Source organism: Pempheris klunzingeri, chromosome 3 (assembly GCF_042242105.1).
Source record: "Pempheris klunzingeri isolate RE-2024b chromosome 3, fPemKlu1.hap1, whole genome shotgun sequence".
In the NCBI taxonomy this organism is placed as follows: Eukaryota; Metazoa; Chordata; class Actinopteri; order Acropomatiformes; family Pempheridae; genus Pempheris; species Pempheris klunzingeri.
Genome location: NC_092014.1, coordinates 7,553,002 through 7,572,650, shown reverse-complemented (window position 1 = coordinate 7,572,650; position 19,649 = coordinate 7,553,002). Strand labels below are relative to the sequence as shown.

Below are 19,649 nucleotides of genomic sequence, written 5' to 3'. Positions count from 1 at the left end.
GAAGTAAGAGTTACCAGAAACACACCTGTATGTAATGTAATGTTATCATCTTCTTTTATCTACAAATAGCCAGAAAACTCTGCTCAGCTATTTACACCTGGTCCTCTCACATGGTATGTGAGCCGCATCACAGCAGGTGGTTGACAGCCTTGAAATAAATACCAATGTCTGAAATGTCTATATTTTGTCCATTTCATTCACTGTCAAATGACAGTTTCACAGATGCACACGGAGCTTACAGTGGATAGAAAATGAATATGTTCACCTGAATAATTGTCAGATTATGTTAATATATATCCTGAAACTCAAATCCAATAAATGGATACATGCAACCACTGTACTGAAACATCACTTAAACTATGTCAGGGATAACCAAAAGCCTTCAAGACCATATACTAACTTAATGTCCAACACCTGTATGGAATCACTGCAATAATCTTGATGACATGAATAAAAACAGCTGATAGTCTGTCTGACTGGAAGTGCTGTTTCATTCAAAGAGACCACCATGAGAGAAATGCTATGTAAAATCCAATGGCAACCTTGAAATACCCACAGGGTTTTATGGCCAACAGAGGACAAAATATCTGGCCTGTATGTGAGGGTAGCAAGAAAATGTTTCATCTGGCAACCTGTTTGAAGCAAACCTAAGTTTGATGAACCTGCAACAACTGGCAAAAAGTTTTATAGGTTGAAAAAACCAAAATGGAACTTTTAGGGATACATGCCATATGTTTGATTTAAAACCAACACTGCCCATCAGTTTTGATCCCTGAAAATCCCTGCAGCATAACAATGGCAGCACTATATTGTGGGTATGTTTCTCATCTAAAGGGACTGGGGAAATTTTCAGAATGAAAGGTATGATGGTTTGAACCAAACCAATGGAAATTCTGGAGAAGAACCCGAAGAGGTCTGCAAAAAGACTGAAAATGTGTCCAACAGGACCAGGACCTAAAGCACAAGACCAAAGCTACCATGGAGTGGCTTGCAAAGAACGAGGTGAATGTTGTGGAGAGGCCAAGTTGAAGCCCTGACCTAAATCCCTCAGAAAATCTGCAGACTGAAGGTTGTGGTCCATTAGCAGAAACAAACAAAGCAGCTTCTGCAAAGAAGATTGGGCAAGGTCTCCAAATCCAGGTGTGCCAAACTAGAACTATACAAAAAGACTGCTGGCTGTGGTTCCACAAAGTAGCCTGTTAACTTAGAGAGTGTATCAAGAACTTTCTGTTGTGTTCATTAAATGTACTAATTTTTCAAATTAAAAGACTTCACTGCATTCATGATATGTTGTATACTTTGGAACACGGCAATCCAAGTTCCACTTTGATGTGTGAAATTTACAGATCACGACACAACAGGATATAAAAAGGGGGTGTAATGACAACATATCGACACACACACAAGCATGGGAAAAGAAGAAAAGAAGATTCATTAGTAATCTGACTAAAAATAGGACATTTTGAACAAATTCAATGCCAGGTTAAAAAGAAGCTAAGAGGCTAAAATCTATTTGCTTTATAATCAGAATCAACTTTTATTGGCCAAGTATATAAGCACATACAAGGAATTTGACTTCGTTTTTTCCACTGCTCTCGTGTACTTAGACATAAACAGACAAAAAGGGAGACAAGAACATTTAACTTAAACAAAAAAACAAACATTTATGGTCTATGTTCAATGTAAATGTGTAAATATACTGTATATATGAGTATAGGTGTAAAAAAAACTTTGACAAAGAGTGTCCTTTTTTAGCTTAATGTCTCATAAAATGTAATTAGATAACTGAAAGATATTCACCTGGACAGTGATTATGAAAGTCCTTCTAAAAGGCACTTTAAAACATTCTGGTACAAACTTAAGAAGCATGCAATATAATGATTTAAACATATGTGCTCTTCGTAGTGTCATTCAGTACTTCTAGGTGATTTGAAAAAGAAAGTTTCAACTTGATATGCTGTTCTGCATGCCTTAAACCCCCAGACTTATTATATTTTCTAAACGCTGACTTTAATTACCCATACACTGAGGATTTTTGTTTTATTTTCTTCCAACCTCAAGGTTACACAAGACAGGTTTACATTAAACAAACTTGCCCAGCACAGTTTCAGTTGGAATAATATCTTCTAAAGCTAACATCAAAACCAATATGCGACCTGGTTATTGTGGCACAGTTCTTATCAGGAAGCCATGCTTATTTGGATCCACATTTGGACAGTTTATCTGCTTTGCACAGTGTACTGGCAGTACTTGTCTCCATGCATCACCACATTCACCTCGATAACCATGAGTCCAAATTCCATCTGGCTCCAACTCGTTGATGGTTGTGTCAAACATCAAATGTCCTTTTATGGGCAAGTATGGGGTATAGTTGAGCAAAAGGCTGATATGCAGTCCCCCTCCTTCCCTAAAGTAAATAAGTGTTTTTCAAATTGGTCTCGCAGTAAAACGGTTAAGGACAATTTTGGTCTAAAACAGATTGTTCTGTTATTGTCTTACTAGGCCAATATGCCCACCAACACGCTTGGCACCAACTACGAAAAAATTTTTTGGAGAAGATTGAAGATTGGATAATCATTAAACCATGTACTACAGCCCGGCACACAAGGCAGGAAAATTAAATATTCACCCAAGTTCAAGGTCTTTAATTGTCATACGCACAAAAATGACAGGAAGCAGTCACTGGCAGCGAAATTCTTGATTATCAGGCTCCCAACATGTTAGTATGGAAGAAGAAAAGAAATCACTTGTGTCTTGTGTCTCTAAAAGTCAAAGAAAAAATCTAAGACACAAGAAACTAAGACATACGACATACAACAGTGCAACAGTTTGGGTATGATAAAATTAAAAATACAATAAAATAAAACAAAATATGCTGTGGTTAGCATGTGAGTAATAGTAAAATATACAAACTGTAAAGTATACATAATCAGAACTGCTTATAGAAAGGTAACTGAGCACATGGTTTGTAGCTGCTGTTTTTGTTGCTGTTTTATTTTTGTTGCAGTGCCCTCCTGACCGGTAGGTGGCGCTGACAAAGCTGCTGGCTGCTGCCGGTGCTGTTTACTTCCGGGTCGTTTGGTCGCCTGGTTGCGGTGATGGTCGTGTTTTGAAGTATTGTGATACATTTTAGAGCGCCTACAAGCTATAATCGTCGATAAAGTAGTTTCTTCAGCTGTGGTGTTTTGTCTGTGCTTATACCACCACGATGAGTGAGGTAAGCGGCGGTTTAAAGTCTTTTTTATTGCCTTTTGTTCGCTCCCGCTCTGGAGCCACTGAACATACACCAAGTCGGGGCCCGGCTAATTGTTGGGTCGCGTTACGTTTACGATACGATTTTGCTCTGTATATCGTACATTCAAGCGTAGGGTAGATCATAAATGTCGTCGTCTTTATATTGCTTAAATGTAACGTTTTTAAGATAACTATTCCCCTCCACAGGATGTCCAGAAGCACTCAGTCCACACTCTGGTCTTCAGGTCTCTCAAAAGGACGCATGATATGTTTGTGTCCGACCATGCGAAGTCCATCGCACAGGATGACGACAGGTAGCTAACAGTAAAACAACACTAACAGCTTTTGCAGAAGTGTATGAACTTTATCTACTTCAGACGGACATTTAAAGCTTGAATTTAAATCTACCCTTTGTCTCCAATGCTCGGTCAGTATAGAGAGAAAGAACATTGAAGTTGCATTTATTTCTGTTTGTGTGATTATGATGAATCTCTTACAGACATTTAGATTAAATTATGTCTAGTAAATGTTTGGTCGTGTAACAAGGGAGAATAGGCAGAGACATATTTACCTTAAACTTAAGTTTTCACAAGGTAGAAGTCACTCAAACTGAGGGAAGGGTTATACATTTAGAAGCCATTTTTACTGTGTTGATACATCTGATATTGTAGGACAAATATATTATATCATGAGATGGCTGATGATGAAGTACATTGTTTTGTCAGGTATTTAAGTCTCTGAATTAACTAAAGAATAGATCAGTCGAGTTTTGATATATATCAGTGTTGTGATATGAAGTTACATAATACCACAAGAGAAAATGAGAACATGACAAAACACATCTTCTCTGTATGATGCGTGATTGTCTCCTGTATTTGCAGCTTCAAGTTAAAGATGGACGTGAAACTGAAAGCAGATTATGGTGCAGTTTTACACATGCCTGTCCTGAAGGAAGGGAAAGACAGAGTGTCACAGCTTCCTGGCAGCCTGCTGAGTCACCAGAGCTACACACAGCCAGGTGAGGATGCAAATACAACAAACACTGTACGTTACCCTCAGTATGAGAGCAGAGAGTAACAGAGAACATGATGAAAAATACTCGTGCAGAAAATTTTAAAAGCCAGAGAATCCATTTGGTCTCTTAAAAATTTTATTTTGGAGAAATTGTAAGATAATGTTCCTGTTTTCCTGAACACTGATGCTCTGAAATTTGCTCATTTGAGGTGTTTCTTTGCCAAAACCTTTCAGGGGATGACCCAGATTACCTGATCACAGGGACACATGCTTATCCCTCTGGACCTGGTTAGTACTATGCTATTAATTTAATCAAGATGCATGCTTGTAATTGTTCTGAGCCCATTCAGGCAACTGTTTCTGCATTATTCTAGTGTTCATACCAGTATTTTCATTCAATAGGAGTGGCTTTGACTGCTGACACAAAGATGCACAGGAATCCGAGTGAGGGAGGAGTCCACTCCTTGGCTCTGGCTTTGCCGCCCTCACAAGCCAGGTAGACCTTTAATTTTTCTCCACAGTGTGTAAGTTAAGTCAGTTCTAAGTTTAGTAAGCTATTGGCAGTAATTTGGCATAGAGACTCAAGATGAAGTAAATTTTCAGAACTTTTCCATGATTTTGACATGGAAAAAATATGTATACAAATATACAATATATACAAAAATGTTGTATATATAAATATACAGTATATAACAATATAGAAACAAACAATTTTCCCATTGTTGAATTTTAGGCAGGACATGAGCCGCACCGCAGCCAGTGTTGGTGACATCCATCGACACGCAGGAGGAGCAGAGAGGTCTCATCCTCAATCGACTGCTGTGGTAAGTTGTGTGTTTCTACGTTCACTTGATGCAACGTCTTGTTTACCTTTTACTGTAAAACCCCCGAAAAAGTACAGAAAATGAGCTGAGTATTTGGTTCCAGTTTTTTTGTTTTGTTTTGGTTTTTTTTTTAGTCGCTCTTGGAGGGAGGCGGAACCAGAAATTCTGCGCTTATGAGGAAAGCACCAACCATGCCCAAACCCCAGTGGCATCCACCATGGAAACTGTTTCGGGTGATTACAAATCATTTCAAATGTTCCAATTTACGCTGTGTTTTCCTTTATTTGTTGATATAGTTGACACACGGACACTAAAGTGAGGCCCACATGTGGGGTGTCTTATCTGACAGGTCATTAGTGGTCACCTGGGCTGGGTGAGGTCCATTGCTGTGGAGCCTGGGAATCAGTGGTTTGTCACAGGGTCTGCAGATAGAACCATAAAGGTGAGTAAAGCTTTATTCATTCAGTTGTTTCTTTCTTATTTTGGGTGTGAAATGTCAAACAGATGTCTAACAAATGTTATCCAGTACTTTCATTTTCTGTTCACCTATCCGGGTAAATTATTTTAAATTATTTATTTGTCATTTTCTTATGTACTTGCATACATAAAAAAAATGAAATGCTGTTCCTCCCATCCCTACAGCAATGTAGCCAGAGACATTGTCATATATTGCTATTGTTTACTGAGTCAGTGTATGAATGCCAGGATGGTTGGCAGGATTATTACATTATTACACTCTGCTGTTAACTTACACTTTTATTTTCGGATCCACAAGCAGCATCCAAAGCATTTTTTCCAAGTAACTACAGCAGCAGCTTTAATGATCGTGCCACCTCAAGCTGGCATTGTGAAGGCGCTATTTCTGTTTTTATAATGCTCATATTATGACGGGAAGGCTGCTTGTCTCGACAGATCTGGGACCTGGCCAGTGGGAAGCTGAAACTGTCCCTGACTGGACACATCAGTACAGTGCGTGGTGTGGCAGTGAGCACTCGCAGCCCCTACCTGTTCTCCTGTGGAGAGGACAAGCAAGTCAAGTGTTGGGATCTTGAATACAACAAGGTACAGCATTGTGGCAAGAGTAAAACATATGACCAACAAATCTTAAAAAGTTGAGTTATGGAATTACTGGATTATCCTCGCAATCTGTTTATTAGGTCATCAGGCACTACCACGGGCACCTCAGTGCCGTGTATGATTTAGACCTACATCCAACTATTGATGTGCTGGTGACATGCAGCAGAGACGCCACAGCAAGGGTAAGCTTGTACTTTGCGTGTTCGCTATCAAATGTACAAATGATAACATTGAAATAATGTGATTTAACTTAACAGGTTCAGTTCATGTGTCAGGAAAGGCTTCTCTCCTTTACTTTCATCAGTCACTGTTGCATTTTCATAGCTTTATTCATTCCCCCTGCAATGTTACACACAAGTTTCTTATCTGAACTCTTCTTGGTCATGATTTATCCTCCGGTTTGTGTTCAGTTTCTTGTCTTGTGTTATGCTTTCCTAGCATGAGTACATTCTGGCTAACAGATACCTACATCTATCACCTTATACCTATATAGCTAAATGATGAACAACATATTCATCCAGCTCTGCTTTTAAGAGAACACCTCATTGTCCCTTGGTCTTGGTGTAGTTTTCTGTGGTGTGCACCCAAGTACGAATAGCATTCATCTCTCACACGTTAGAAAACTGAAGAAGGAAAAGTATAAGATCGGACTGATGTTTTGAGAAACCATCCTTCCATCAGGGGGCTATAGTTGAATACGATGTATGAGTAAAGATTCAGTAATTAAACTAATTGCATTTCTTCTCTGTCCGTGCAGGTTTGGGACATCAGGACAAAAGCCAACGTGCACACATTAACCGGCCACACCAACACTGTGGCCACAGTCAGATGTCAGGCTGCAGAACCACAAATCGTCACTGGTAAATACACTCTTAAGTCTACAGTACCAAATACATTATTCTGTATCGTCATTTAGTGTTCGAGTTGTTGCCGTTCAAACAGCCTTTAACTGTTAATCTCAACTGACTATCTCCTTGCAGGAAGCCACGATTCAACCATCAGACTGTGGGATCTGATCGCTGGAAAAACCAGAGCAACTCTGACAAACCACAAGAAGTCTGTCCGAACTATTGTGCTGCACCCCAGACAGTAAGTGACCCAAGTCACCTCACCCTGATGTTGAGCTTGTGTGAGTGTCGTGCTGAAACATTTAAGCAGTTGAATACTTGATTCACTATTGTAACTCATTTATAAAGTAAGTAAATATGCTGAATGTTCCTATTTTAGGATTTTTTTGCTTTTCTCAGGTTTTTATTTGAGGTTTTGAATTGCTGTTTTTTTTTTTTTTTTTGTCCAGGCCTATGAAAACTTGTAAGCACTCAAGAAACATGAAATTGGAAAATGAATAAACAATAAACAAATACAAGCCCCTGCTGAGTTATTGCAAACATAGACATTTTACCCAAAGGATTATATTGCAGGAATTATCGTGAAAACAAATAGTTTTTAATATGCTTAACATGCTGTCGTCTTATTTGCTGTGTTGTGCAGATACACCTTTGCTTCTGGTTCTGCCGATAACATCAAGCAGTGGATGTTCCCAGATGGAAACTTCATCCAGAACCTGTCGGGCCACAACGCCATCATCAACACCCTTGCTGTTAACTCTGATGGCGTGTTGGTGTCTGGAGGTACTCATAACTTGCTACACTTTTCACTTTTTCAACTTCACTACTTGTTTCAACTACAGAAAACTTTAATATCTATAATAATAGAGTCTTCTTTTTCCCAGTTATTGATTAGAAACACATTTAGCTTCAAATCGGGATTCATCATTTGCATGTTTTTTTTTCTCTCTCTGTAGCTGACAATGGAACCATCCACATGTGGGATTGGAGGACGGGCTACAACTTCCAGCGGATTCATGCAGCTGTGCAGCCCGGATCTCTAGACAGCGAGTCGGGCATCTTTGCCTGCGTGTTTGACCACTCGGAAAGCAGACTGATCACCGCCGAGGCCGACAAGACCATAAAAGTATACAAAGAGGACGACACCGCTGTAAGTTATGTCACATTAAAAGTTTAGATTTTAAAGTTTGTCCCCAGGCAGCAGATGTATAATTTGACTATTTTCTTCCTTGCAGACAGAAGAAAGCCATCCAATCAACTGGAAACCAGAAATCCTCAAGAGAAAACGATTCTAATCATTTTTTATTAGTTCTTTTATTTGTTGTCATAATAGCAATCCTGAATTTTATGTCTACCAAACCGCCGGTTGTAGATACACACATTAAGCTTTCTACTGCGTTTTCATTAGGCAAACGTCTTCATAGCTATCTCGTCCTTGACAGAAGCGAAATGAAGTTGAATCGCCCCGTTCTATTCTAAAAACCATCTGCAGTCTTCATTGTACGACGTTAGTCCGGTTAAGTGGCCGTTGTGGACTGCCAGGAAGCTCCCCGAGTGTTTATTCTTGATGATGACGGCTCTCCGATGACTGCGGTCTGTCTGATCCACCAACATCAGCCACTCTTCACACTCAGACGGACTGACCTCACAGTGGACCTGGTTCCTGCTGGAATCAAACCCTACAGACACACAGGCAGCGCATTGGGAAAAAAATCATTTGAAAACTTTTTTGTTTTTTTATTGACTCAACAGGATCCATGTTTGTACAGACATGGAGAGAGAAACGTTGCCCTTTTTCTAGCTTGCAATGTGAAGTTTATTTTGCTCAATTTATTAAACGCCACGTTTTTTGACATACTCATACTCTTTCTTTTGTTCAGTTAAGATGAGTTTCTGTACTTACCGAGGTATCTGTTGGTGACTACGTTCCTGTAGTACTTACAGCCACTACCCTTAATCTCCTCCCAGTAACACTGATCTCCAGGTCTCTCATTGAGCTCCACTGTGTTTCTGCAGTCACCGGTTTCATACTTTGTCTGCTCACCTGTAAACAACAGAAGTGAATGCCTCACATACACATATTTTAATGTGTGTCTGCAACAGTAATTATTAGAACTAGTTTCTGTTGTTAAATCCAGACTAAAATATCTTAACAACTATTGGATGGATTTCCATGAAAATGTCATAAAGACATTCATGATCCCCAGAAGGACTTAGTTTTTGTTAAGTGTTTTGTATCCTCGTCTACCTGAGTCCTGGATGTAGAGCTTTGAGAGAGCGTGGCGAAACCATCGGCCCAGTTTCCTCTTCAGGCAGGGTTTGGGTGCTTCTGGCTGATCCACAACCTCTCTTGGGGGTTCTTCAACTGCCAGGAGGTGACCTGCGTTAAACATGATCTCCTCCTCCAGAGACCTGAGACACATCTCAAAGTGTTCCTCGTCCTGTTCTGCGTTTCTGAAAGACCATTGACAGCAGTCATAACATGAGAGATCAGGTGACAAATGTTCTTGTTCACTCATTGTTGCGTGCACTCATGTACTGTAATCCAATCTCTCAAATGTTTTTAATTTGGCCAACACGTTCTTTCTCAGTAATTATTAAATTAACACACAAAAGTTTAAGTGATGGAATACACTTCAACAAAATCCACTGTCATTGATTTAACCTTTAGAGATGATGAAGTGGTTTAAAAATGTGTGACCTGTACTCTTTGAAAGGCCCCCTCACCTGAAGTCCACCCACAGCAGGCCTGCAGTGATCAGTCCCAGCCACTCACTGGCTTCCCAGCTGTCGGCCAGCATGACCGGCACGATGATGACCTCCCTGGTGTCCGCGTAGCTGAGCTCTTTCTTACAGTTCCGGGATGCCTGGTAAGCAGGAGTCATGAACGGACAAATCACCGCAGCCTCCTCCACGCCTGCTGCCATCCTGAAAACACACAAACACACACAGCTTTTGCTTTAAGAGACCAAATGGATTCTAATCTACCTAACTCCAGCATGGAGAAACACATTGTTTAGTAAATTATCCACGCGTTGATTAAGATGAGGGTTTAAACCACATTCCTCTGTACTCACGCATCATTTATGTTCCCCGTCACCCCTCCTTCAATATCCATCCACACTGGCAGACCATCATCTTTTAGGCGGTTGTATATCCTTTTAACAAGAGCCTGGTCGTCCCACTGGTAGGAGAACATAATATGAGATGGCATTTTCCCTCTTTTCTGGGAGAAATCTGGGAGAAAAACTATCCTGTATGAACTCTGTGGTGGAGTTTCCAGTTTGTGAAGTTGCTGAACAAAGTGACCCAGACAAAGGGAGGCTCGGTAGTTATGCTGCTTGTTTACTCAGGTACACAGCTCAGGTTACATCTGTTGCTTGGCTACAGTGCTTCCAAGCACCGATGGGAGGATGGCTGCTACAGTAAGACCTGCAGGAACCCATGAGGGCTCGACAGTGATAATCAAGGCACTTGTAAAGCTTTCTGACTTTAAAATGGAAGTCCTCTTATAGTTTGTCCAGTGGAAAATATACAGGGAAGGTTTTTTGGATTTGTTTTTTAGATTACAGACATAATTTCTGTGGAGTGGTGAAGGCAAATTAGGTAAATTAATCCTTCAGTGAATTTATTTGGATGTCAGATTAATTTATGCTGATATACAGTTGAACGTGCTCCATGTTTGGTGTTACTTTAAGCGTAATATGACAGATGAAGGAATTGTTATTTGTAATTCAGCCAACTATTAACTTAATTAACTATATTATTAACTATAATATACTTAAAAAGCAAACTGGTTTTGTCTTTTTTTTTTTTTAAAGACACCAGAAGTTATGGCATTGTAGTTGCCCATAACGTTGCACTTTATAACCCCAGCAATATAAATATGTTGTCGTGTTTTCAGTTTTAACTCTTCTGCCTGGCTGCTGCTTCTAATTGTTGAAGAATTGAGGTTGCTCTGTTCCTTGTTGTTTTCCTCTCTGATTACCAACTTGGGGAAAAAAAACACACAGAAAAGAAAAACGAAATATACAAATATAAGATGAAAAAATAAGTCTAATAAGCATCTAACTGAACCATTTGCCACCATCAAACCTGCACTTTAATCTTTCACTCTGATTCATTCATTTGTCTGTTTGTCTTTGTGAATCTATTTGTTCATATTTTTAAATTGCTGAGCCATTATGCCCTCCATAATCATTCCCATAGCTTTATTTATCACATAATGTGATTCTGGTGTGCTGCTCAAATGAGGTTCAGAACAGATTTCCAGGGTATGTAAACGCATAAAAACGATTTGTGGTAGAAACAGCCAAGATGTACAGATGCTTTTATATTTTACCAGTAGATGGAGCCACCCCAGCACTTTATGGGTTTTTGCCAAATCTGAACCACATTGAACCGCTTTTTTTATGTGGTTTATTACCTCCTCACCAGGACCAGGCGGCTGATGCACAGGTTTTATTACCTCAACATGCAGGCTGCAGTTGAGTCCGCATGAGTTTTACTTCTATTTCCTTCACTTCTCTGCGCACTTTACGATGTTCAACAGGTCAAACACACTCTGCCACCTGTCAGCACGCGGCGCTGTAGATAATCTCTCGGCCTAATTAAATCTTAAACAATCAGGGCCACAGATGGAGCCGATCAGCGTGGGACGTGCCGCCTGCCAGGAGGTGTGCTCAGTGCGCACACTTGGTGCTCTGTGGCCACTCAGTGCGAAGAAGCCCAGGGGATTTGCGCGCGTAGATGTGTGGACTTCTAGGCTTCAAAACCACGCAAGAAATGACTGATGGATTGTGATAGAGGATGAGTGCTGGCTGTTTGGCTACGCGCGTAAAAATGCGCTTACCGGTTTTTGTTTTGAAAGGTGCTGTAAAATGTGATTGAGGAGTGGACACTCGCGGAAATATGTAGTGTAACTTCGACTCGGACACCCGAAGTCATGTGTACAGGAGGAATGGGTCGCAAAAATGCAGCAACTTCAGCCCTTCGGACGCTCATCCTGTCGCTGCTTTGCGCGCAGGCCCTCGGACAGGTGTTCAACCTGACGCTGTCTGTGAAAGAGGGTTTGCCTGCCAAAACCATCGTCGGAGATCTGGGAGCGGGGTTAAGCAGGCCGAGCACTGGTTTCTTCATCTCAGAGAGCAGGGACTCATACGTGTTCAGAGACTTGGAGATAGACGCAGACACGGGGATCATCTCCACTGCTGTGGTCCTGGACAGAGAGAGCAGAGATAAGTATGAATTCGTGGCAGCCACTCTGACAGGTGAGATGATAAAAGTGAAACTAGAGGTGAAAGACGTGAATGACCACTCACCTGTGTTCCCCTCAGAGGAGGTTGACTTGGACATGTCAGAATTGAGCCCCACTGGGAGTCGATTTCACCTTGAAGGTGCTAAAGATGAGGATGAGGGGGAGTTTGGTACCCGGGGATACAGGATCACAGAGAGTGAGATGGGGGAGTTATTCCACCTGGAGTATCGCAGTGGATCTGAAAACCACCAAAGTCTGGATCTCATCCTCGCAAGTAAACTAGACAGAGAAACGCAGGACTTCTACTCCATCACCATTGAGGCCTTTGACGGTGGCATCCCAGCCAGGAGTGGGACTCTCAAGGTGAACATCCACGTCTTGGACGAGAACGACAACCCCCCTGTGTTCAACCAGACTGAGTATCACGCCTCGCTGCCTGAGGATTCTCTGTTGATGTCTGCTGTGTGTCAGGTGCACGCCACTGACCTCGACCTGGGCGACAACGGCAGAATCACTTACGAGATCAACAGGCGGCAGAGTGACCCAAATGAGGTGTTCTCCATCGATGAAACCAGCGGGGTGGTGTATCTCAACAAGCCGCTTGATTATGAGACCCAGGCTTTTCATGAATTGATCATCAGCGCGAGAGATAACGGGGCTCAGCCTGAGTACAGCAGCACTTTTGTGGGTGTGAAGGTGCTTAATATCAACGATAACAGCCCCAGCATCAGTGTGCTGTTCCTCAGCGAGACTGGAGATGCAGTGGTGTCAGAGGCTGCTGCAGTTGGGGATTATGTTGCCCGGATTTCAGTGTCAGACCCCGACTTTGAGGAGGAGAGGGTCATTGTCACGCTTGAGGGGGATGATGGGAAGTTCAGCCTGAAGCAGACAGATAATTTTCTGTATGCTTTGTGCGTCAATGCAGAGCTAGACAGGGAAGAAAAGGATCTGTATGAGTTGAAGGTACAAGCGTCAGATTTTGGGAGCCCACCCCTGAGCAGTGAGATGGTCTTCCTCCTCAGGGTGGCCGACACCAATGACTGCCAGCCAGTTTTTGAGAAGGATGTATACATCATCGGCATTGCCGAGGACGCCCCGGTGGGGAGTTCCCTCATCCAGATGCAGGCCCGAGACGCAGATGAGGGCGTCAACTCAGACGTCAGGTACTCCGTCCTCAAGTCCAACCAGGACAGCCTGATCAGCATCGATCCAGAGTCGGGCCTGGTCACAACAGCTGCGGCTCTGGACAGAGAGACACACATGGAGGTTTGGTTCCTGGTGGTGGCAGCTGACGGAGGGGAACCGGCTCTGTCATCCACGGCTACAGTCACAGTGCTGGTGGAGGATGTCAATGATAACGAGCCTGTGTTCCAGCAGCAGCTGTACAATGTGTCCATACCAGAGCACAGTGACATTGGAAGCTGCTTTTTACAAGTATGTTGGAGAATATTTAGTATAAAGAGTCTGTTTACTCCAATAGTCCAGTAGAACCACATTTTCTCACCAACCCACGGGGATGTCTTGGCATGCAAATAGTTTTAAAAATTTAAATTGCTTAAATTGTTCAGCTTTTTAGATATCTGTCCATTAAAGTTTTGCCTTTACCCCAGTAGACTTTTATGGGGGGCATATGTCTTTATTAGATAGTACTGTATGTACTACAGAGCTGACAGGAAATTACATGATGTGCAACAAAGTTATTCAGCTGGACCTCAAATTACATGGCCAGTGTCTTAAACTCTTAGGCCTCCTCTAGGCCTCTCATCCAATAAAACTTAAATGATCAGAATTTTCTTTTTGACTGTCAAAGCGCTGAAACATTGCATTTCAAGTGTTCAATGTATTTCCAGAAACGCTAAAACAATGATAATATTCATTATTTTCAGCGCTAATTGGCGCCAAAATTTCTGCATGGAAAGACATCGCCGGAGTTTAGTGTGAAAATATATCTTTGTTATTTGGATGAACCAACCTTTTGAGTTATTTTCTGTGTAGATTCATCCTCTTCTTAGTGACAATGTCAGGTTGAAGTTAAGCCACCCATCACAACAGTGTTTCATAACTTAGGGGTCGCAACCCATCCAGGGGTCACAATATAAATCTCAGGGGTCATGACATGATTAACAGAATATGAAACTAGAAAACCGTAGTTCTGTTTCAGAAAATGATATTTCTTGTTTTTGTGCACACAGAAGATTGAATCTTACTTGTTCAGGCTGAATGAGCAAAGACTACATAGTGATGAACTGCAGGACTCATGTTAGCAGAAGCAGACAAACAAGAGGCATTATGCTAGTTTACATCAGCACAGATACTTTAGTCACTTGTTTTCCTCGTAAAAAGCTCGGTAGGTTTACCGCTGCGATCCTCAAATGAAATACTCTGACGACACAAGCAGACGTTTCTTAATTTTAAGGGGTCAATCTTGGGAACTATTGCTACAACAACGACACAGTCCGATGGACATTTACATTCAGCTTAACATTTTGCTTGGTTATATATCAACTAATTTGGTTTTACAAGAAACAGTTGAAGATTTGAGCGCAAACTAGAGCAGTTTAAGAAGTCTCCAATGTGAAGATTCAACATCTCATTCTCTCCGTCTTGCTTTGTCTTTACGTCTCATAAGACAAAAGTAGCCTTCAATCTGTGTGCACAAAGACATCAGTGTTCCTCCTAAACACACACACGCACCCTTTCCAGTTCAGCACTGTGGCTTTGATATGACAGATGTGATGCCTGGTACCACACTGGAGCAGCCTGGCACAAGCTCATTACAAAAGAAGCCTTTTTCTTTACCAAAACATTTTCTTTATACTGAAGTGATATTTGGCATTTAAGTCCATTATCAGGGACAAAACATAATAAGTATTTTTATGCTGTAGAGTGATCCAGCACGAGCCTGAGCAAACACTCTGTTAGTATGAAACGACCCAACGAGAACATACTAGATGTTCCCGGGTATAAAGCTCGTAGGGTGTGTTAGACTTCCGCTCAGACTTTGGCCCATGTTTCTCAAAGTTCTTCTGATCAACGTTCATACAGTCTGAGATGATATCATCTTTATGGCTGGAAAGTGAGCGCTCTATCTGTAAAATGTGTCTGTCACAAGTGCATGAAAGGACATGAAAGGAGCTCCGTCGGATCGGAGGCTTTTCTTTTTTTACGCTTTTATTACTTTGAGCATGACAGGTATCATGATTCATGTTTACTACGAGGTTAAATCATTAATGTATGACAGACCAGCACCACCATTTACAACCGATGTGCAGCTACAAGGGCTGAACAGCACATCCATTTCCTCGTATTTTACATTTCACAAAATTTTACATGAAAAACTGCAAAATGTACTGTAGAAACATCAAAATAGGTATAAGTCAGTGATAATGAGTGTTAATGTGTAGCAGATTTAGCGGCCTCAAGTTTATTTGTATAAAAAATGTGTATAAAGATACATGACTTGTATGACTTGCAAAGGTCCAACCTTTGGCACTGTACACATTTAGTACGGCTATTTTTTCTCTTGAGTAATAGTGTAACAGTGTTTTTTTATTTACCTGCTATTTCGATGGAAGCCATAGCCTGTTTCTTTGCTGTACTTTATATGCCCCCTATAAGAAGTAGTGCGCACAACAAAAGCACAATAATGTGTTTTTGTTAGCGAAACATGACATAAAACATGTGAAAAGACAAACACAACACAGTGGGCGATTAGACAAAGTTAATATGACGCCGCATTGATGTGGTTTGGAGAAATAGGACAAAAGACGGTCCTGTGAGGTTAAAATATGTAGGAGAGGATGTAGATATGTAGGAAAGGGAAAAACAAAATATGTAAATAAATAATAATAGACAAAAAAAAAGAAGCGAAAAAGGAAGAACAGCAATGATAAGTAATAATAAGAAAGGTTAATGTGTATATTAAATAAGTTTATCAGCAGGGGGAAAAATTACATATGAATATGCATGTATACATAAATAGTAATGGGACAGAGTCCTCTTGCTTTGGTAGAAATAAACAGTAAAAAAAAGTAAAGTTTAAAGAAAAAGCTCTATATGAAACTACCTGACACTTAATAGGAGGTTAAAGGTCTGTAAACCAAGGTGACGTATCCTGACAACAGGCCAAGACAACAGCCTTCTGGTCAAGGACACGCATGCAAACCAAGGATTACCTTCAAATTCAGCTTTACAAGTTCAACACAAGTAGCAACCGCCTCCATTAAGAGCAAGTCCTACTGCACACATGTTTTCATTTGATTTAGCATTTCATTTTTATTCAATCTCCCTCCTGAATCAGAATCAGAATCAGAATCGGATTTATTGTCATCATACAGTAAAGTACAATGAAATTTCGTTTGACCTCTTCCATATAACATACCAACAAGACAATAAATAGAAATACAAGAATATAAAAATAGGAAAAAGAAATACCCTGAACACAGTTTTTTCATTGTTGCTCACTTGAAACTGTATTTTTCTCCTCTTTAGGTTGTTGCTACAGATTCAGACAGCCCTGAGTTTGGCGTGCTGCTCTACTCTCTGTCTGACGGCTTTGACAAACAGGACAAACACCCCCTCTTCAAAATCTCACCTCAGACTGGAGAGCTGTGCGTCTCAGAGGATATCGATCGAGACTCGGGACAGACGGTCCACGACATTTTGATCAAAGCTGAAGATCCAGTGAGTGGGCCTCTTTTATGGATGATGAGTTCTGACATACTATGTGGTTCATCCACTCTGCATTCACAAAATTCTCTTCTTTTTCTCACTTTTCAAATGTCAGGGAGGCCTGAGCGCTCAGACGTACGTGCACATTGAGATAGTGGACCTGAATGATAACGCTCCTGTGTTCAACCCTGACGAGTACACCGTGAGCATCAGTAGCCACGCGCAGCCCGGCACAGAGATCCTCAACGTTATCGCCACTGACCGAGATTCTGGCCTGTTTGGACAGGTCACCTATGAGGTGCTACCTGGGGACATGTCCAGTTTGTTTGCACTGGACAAGCAAGCAGGTATAAAACACAGGATTTTCAGGGTTGATTTCAGATTTTAAGTAATTTGTGGACTAAGATATGTTCTTGAGCTTAAGTTATCAGTCTATGTATCCTAAATATGGTGGCCTGAGGGGATTAAACTCTTAAACAAATGGACCGACAATTATTATGTTTTGTTTTTTCATTTTTATTTAAATGTTTTTTAAAGTGCTGTTGTGTTTTCAGAAATATTGTTGTGTTTTGCCCCTCAGGGCTTAGGTCATAATCATATCTTAAAACCGACACTGCATAGCATCCTAACATAAAGTAGCACAGCAATTACACAACATTGTGTTTTTTTAGTTGGATAGTAATGTTTTTTTTTAGTTTTTAAACTCCATTTGATTGACATTGTCACGACGCGACTTGTCACATAGAGCCAATCGCTGGTCTTTAAGTAACTTGTGTGACTGGCGGTCCCAGTATTCAGGGATAAACAGCTACTTACTTTGAGTAAGTCCCACTGATATGATTGTCAGTGTCACTGCTCAGCAGGGGTGCAGAAAGCCCAAAGCTTTATATCCCCATGTGGCTGAATGTAAGATCAGATTTGCACTAAGCCACAATGTAATACGGAATAAAATTTTGAATAAATAGAAAAGCCAACCATTTTTAAACGGACATACTTGAAGTAGCCATAGTGCTCATTCTCAGATTGTAGGTGGGGCCTCCAGAATAATGGTTGCTTTTATGGATTTCGTAGTAACTTTAGGTGGCAAGAATGGGTTCCTCACCCATCTGTCATCATGCAGTTGTCTGTCTACTAATGCAGTAAACAACAGTTTGGCTAATGGACATGTGGTTATTACTAGTGCAGCTTGCTGCAGAGTTTGCAGCATTTGCAGATTTTGGAAAATAGCATCTTTGGTCATTGTTTTGAATTTTATTTAGATACTTCAAATACCTGTTTGTGCACCTTAACTAGGTATTGTTTGTGCTCTTTTTGCCTGTTTGTTGCCTAAATTGTATTTTTGTAGCCCTGTTTTGTGCTGCCTCCATGGTCAGGCCTCTCTAAAAAAGAAAGTTTTGATCTCGGTCACAGCTACAATTAGTAATTTTCATTATTAACAAAGCGAAAAATTAACCTCCCTTATGGGTTGATTTTACAGCCTGACTGCTACAGCTTAATGAACGTTTAATTTATCCCTGCCGTCCCTGTAGGAATGCTCTTCCTGACCTCCAGTCTGACCCACCTGGGTGCAGCCAGTGTGAAACTCTCAATAACAGCACACGATGGGGAGGGCTTGACCTCAGTCAGGCCTGCGGAGGTCACCATCAATGTTTTACGCAGCGCCCAGGCTCCGGCTGTGTTCCAGAGGTCACGCTACACCTTCACGGTGCCTGAGGATGCTCCGCCAGGGACCTCTGTGGGGACAGTGGAGGCCATAAACCCAGGAGGTGATTATATTTCTGCCCACATGCTTGTTTGCTAGTCTGAGGGGAGCTGGATCAGATGGGTGTAAGAGTAATTGGATACACAATACACAATAAAATCAGTGAAAAAGGTTTAAATTAATTTTTTTTGCAGGTTGCAACAATTGCCAAGTTGTACCGCATCTGCACCAATATTACGACTACTTTATATATACTTTATTTAACAGACCAGATATGAGCCAAAAGGTATTGATTCATGTCTCAATACTGCTGCTTAGTTATATGTTGTGTCTGAAATCCAGGAGATTTTAAACTTTTACACAAAATTGAGACAACTGCACCCCCCACCAACCCCACTCTGTTGCCATGGATTAAGTGAGGTGGCTCATCACAACTTTGTTAACCTATATTTGTGTACATTTTGCTGAATTGGCGCCATGAAAAGTATGCCGAATTAGCTATCGGCGGTTCCTGTTTGCAATGAGTCCATGGTTGTCCAGATAACTATTACTGGATTACTTTGGTCCTGAAGAGAACTGAAAAACATGCTGATTCTCAGGCAAGTTCTGGAGTTAAAAGGAGCTTCTTTTTTCTAAGCCTCCATGATATTCCTGTTGTTTTTAGGACAGCAGCATGCACCTATCCTTAATATTTACAGTATGAAGATGGGGAGCAAATATACTTTAATTATATTTACTAATAACACTAACTTTTAATTTGCACATATCAGTTTACACAAAAATATCAAAATAAAGTTAACTGGCTGATTTAAACAGCAAAATTTTCCAGAACTGATTATTGCATTAATGCATTATTTACACAGGATTTGTCCTGAGAGATGATTGTGACAATTGAGCGATCATTGTCATTGTTCAAATCTCCTTCCAGACATGAAGAGGCAAGCAGTAAAGAGGAAGGCTGCAGCTTAATCTTTAATCCTCCTTAACCACATGTACAGATGACAGATAAGAGTCAAAGATGA

The 19,649-nt window shown here is 41.0% G+C and overlaps 2 protein-coding genes across 3 annotated transcripts in view; both read left to right on the top strand.

The window, feature by feature from the left end:
* The first annotated feature begins 3,086 nt into the window (after window positions 1–3,086).
* plrg1 (pleiotropic regulator 1) lies at window positions 3,087–8,833 on the top strand. Its single transcript, XM_070827461.1, has 15 exons — window positions 3,087–3,217; window positions 3,442–3,548; window positions 4,116–4,252; window positions 4,483–4,536; window positions 4,651–4,744; window positions 4,982–5,072; window positions 5,207–5,305; window positions 5,422–5,514; window positions 5,985–6,134; window positions 6,230–6,331; window positions 6,907–7,009; window positions 7,130–7,238; window positions 7,641–7,780; window positions 7,954–8,147; window positions 8,233–8,833. Exons 1-15 carry the CDS (start codon window positions 3,209–3,211, stop codon window positions 8,290–8,292), a joined length of 1,542 nt encoding a protein of 513 aa, XP_070683562.1. The 5' UTR covers window positions 3,087–3,208; the 3' UTR covers window positions 8,293–8,833.
* A 2,960-nt stretch (window positions 8,834–11,793) lies between these two features.
* Window positions 11,794–19,649, top strand: part of dchs2 (dachsous cadherin-related 2) — a 41,989-nt gene continuing 34,133 nt past the window's right edge. For both annotated transcript variants that reach the window (XM_070827573.1, XM_070827572.1), the window contains exons 1-4: window positions 11,794–13,688; window positions 16,746–16,937; window positions 17,041–17,272; window positions 18,455–18,691. In XM_070827573.1, the coding sequence (XP_070683674.1) occupies window positions 11,943–13,688; window positions 16,746–16,937; window positions 17,041–17,272; window positions 18,455–18,691 (2,407 nt within the window). In that variant the 5' untranslated portion in view covers window positions 11,794–11,942. The remainder of the gene's footprint in view (window positions 13,689–16,745; window positions 16,938–17,040; window positions 17,273–18,454; window positions 18,692–19,649) is intronic.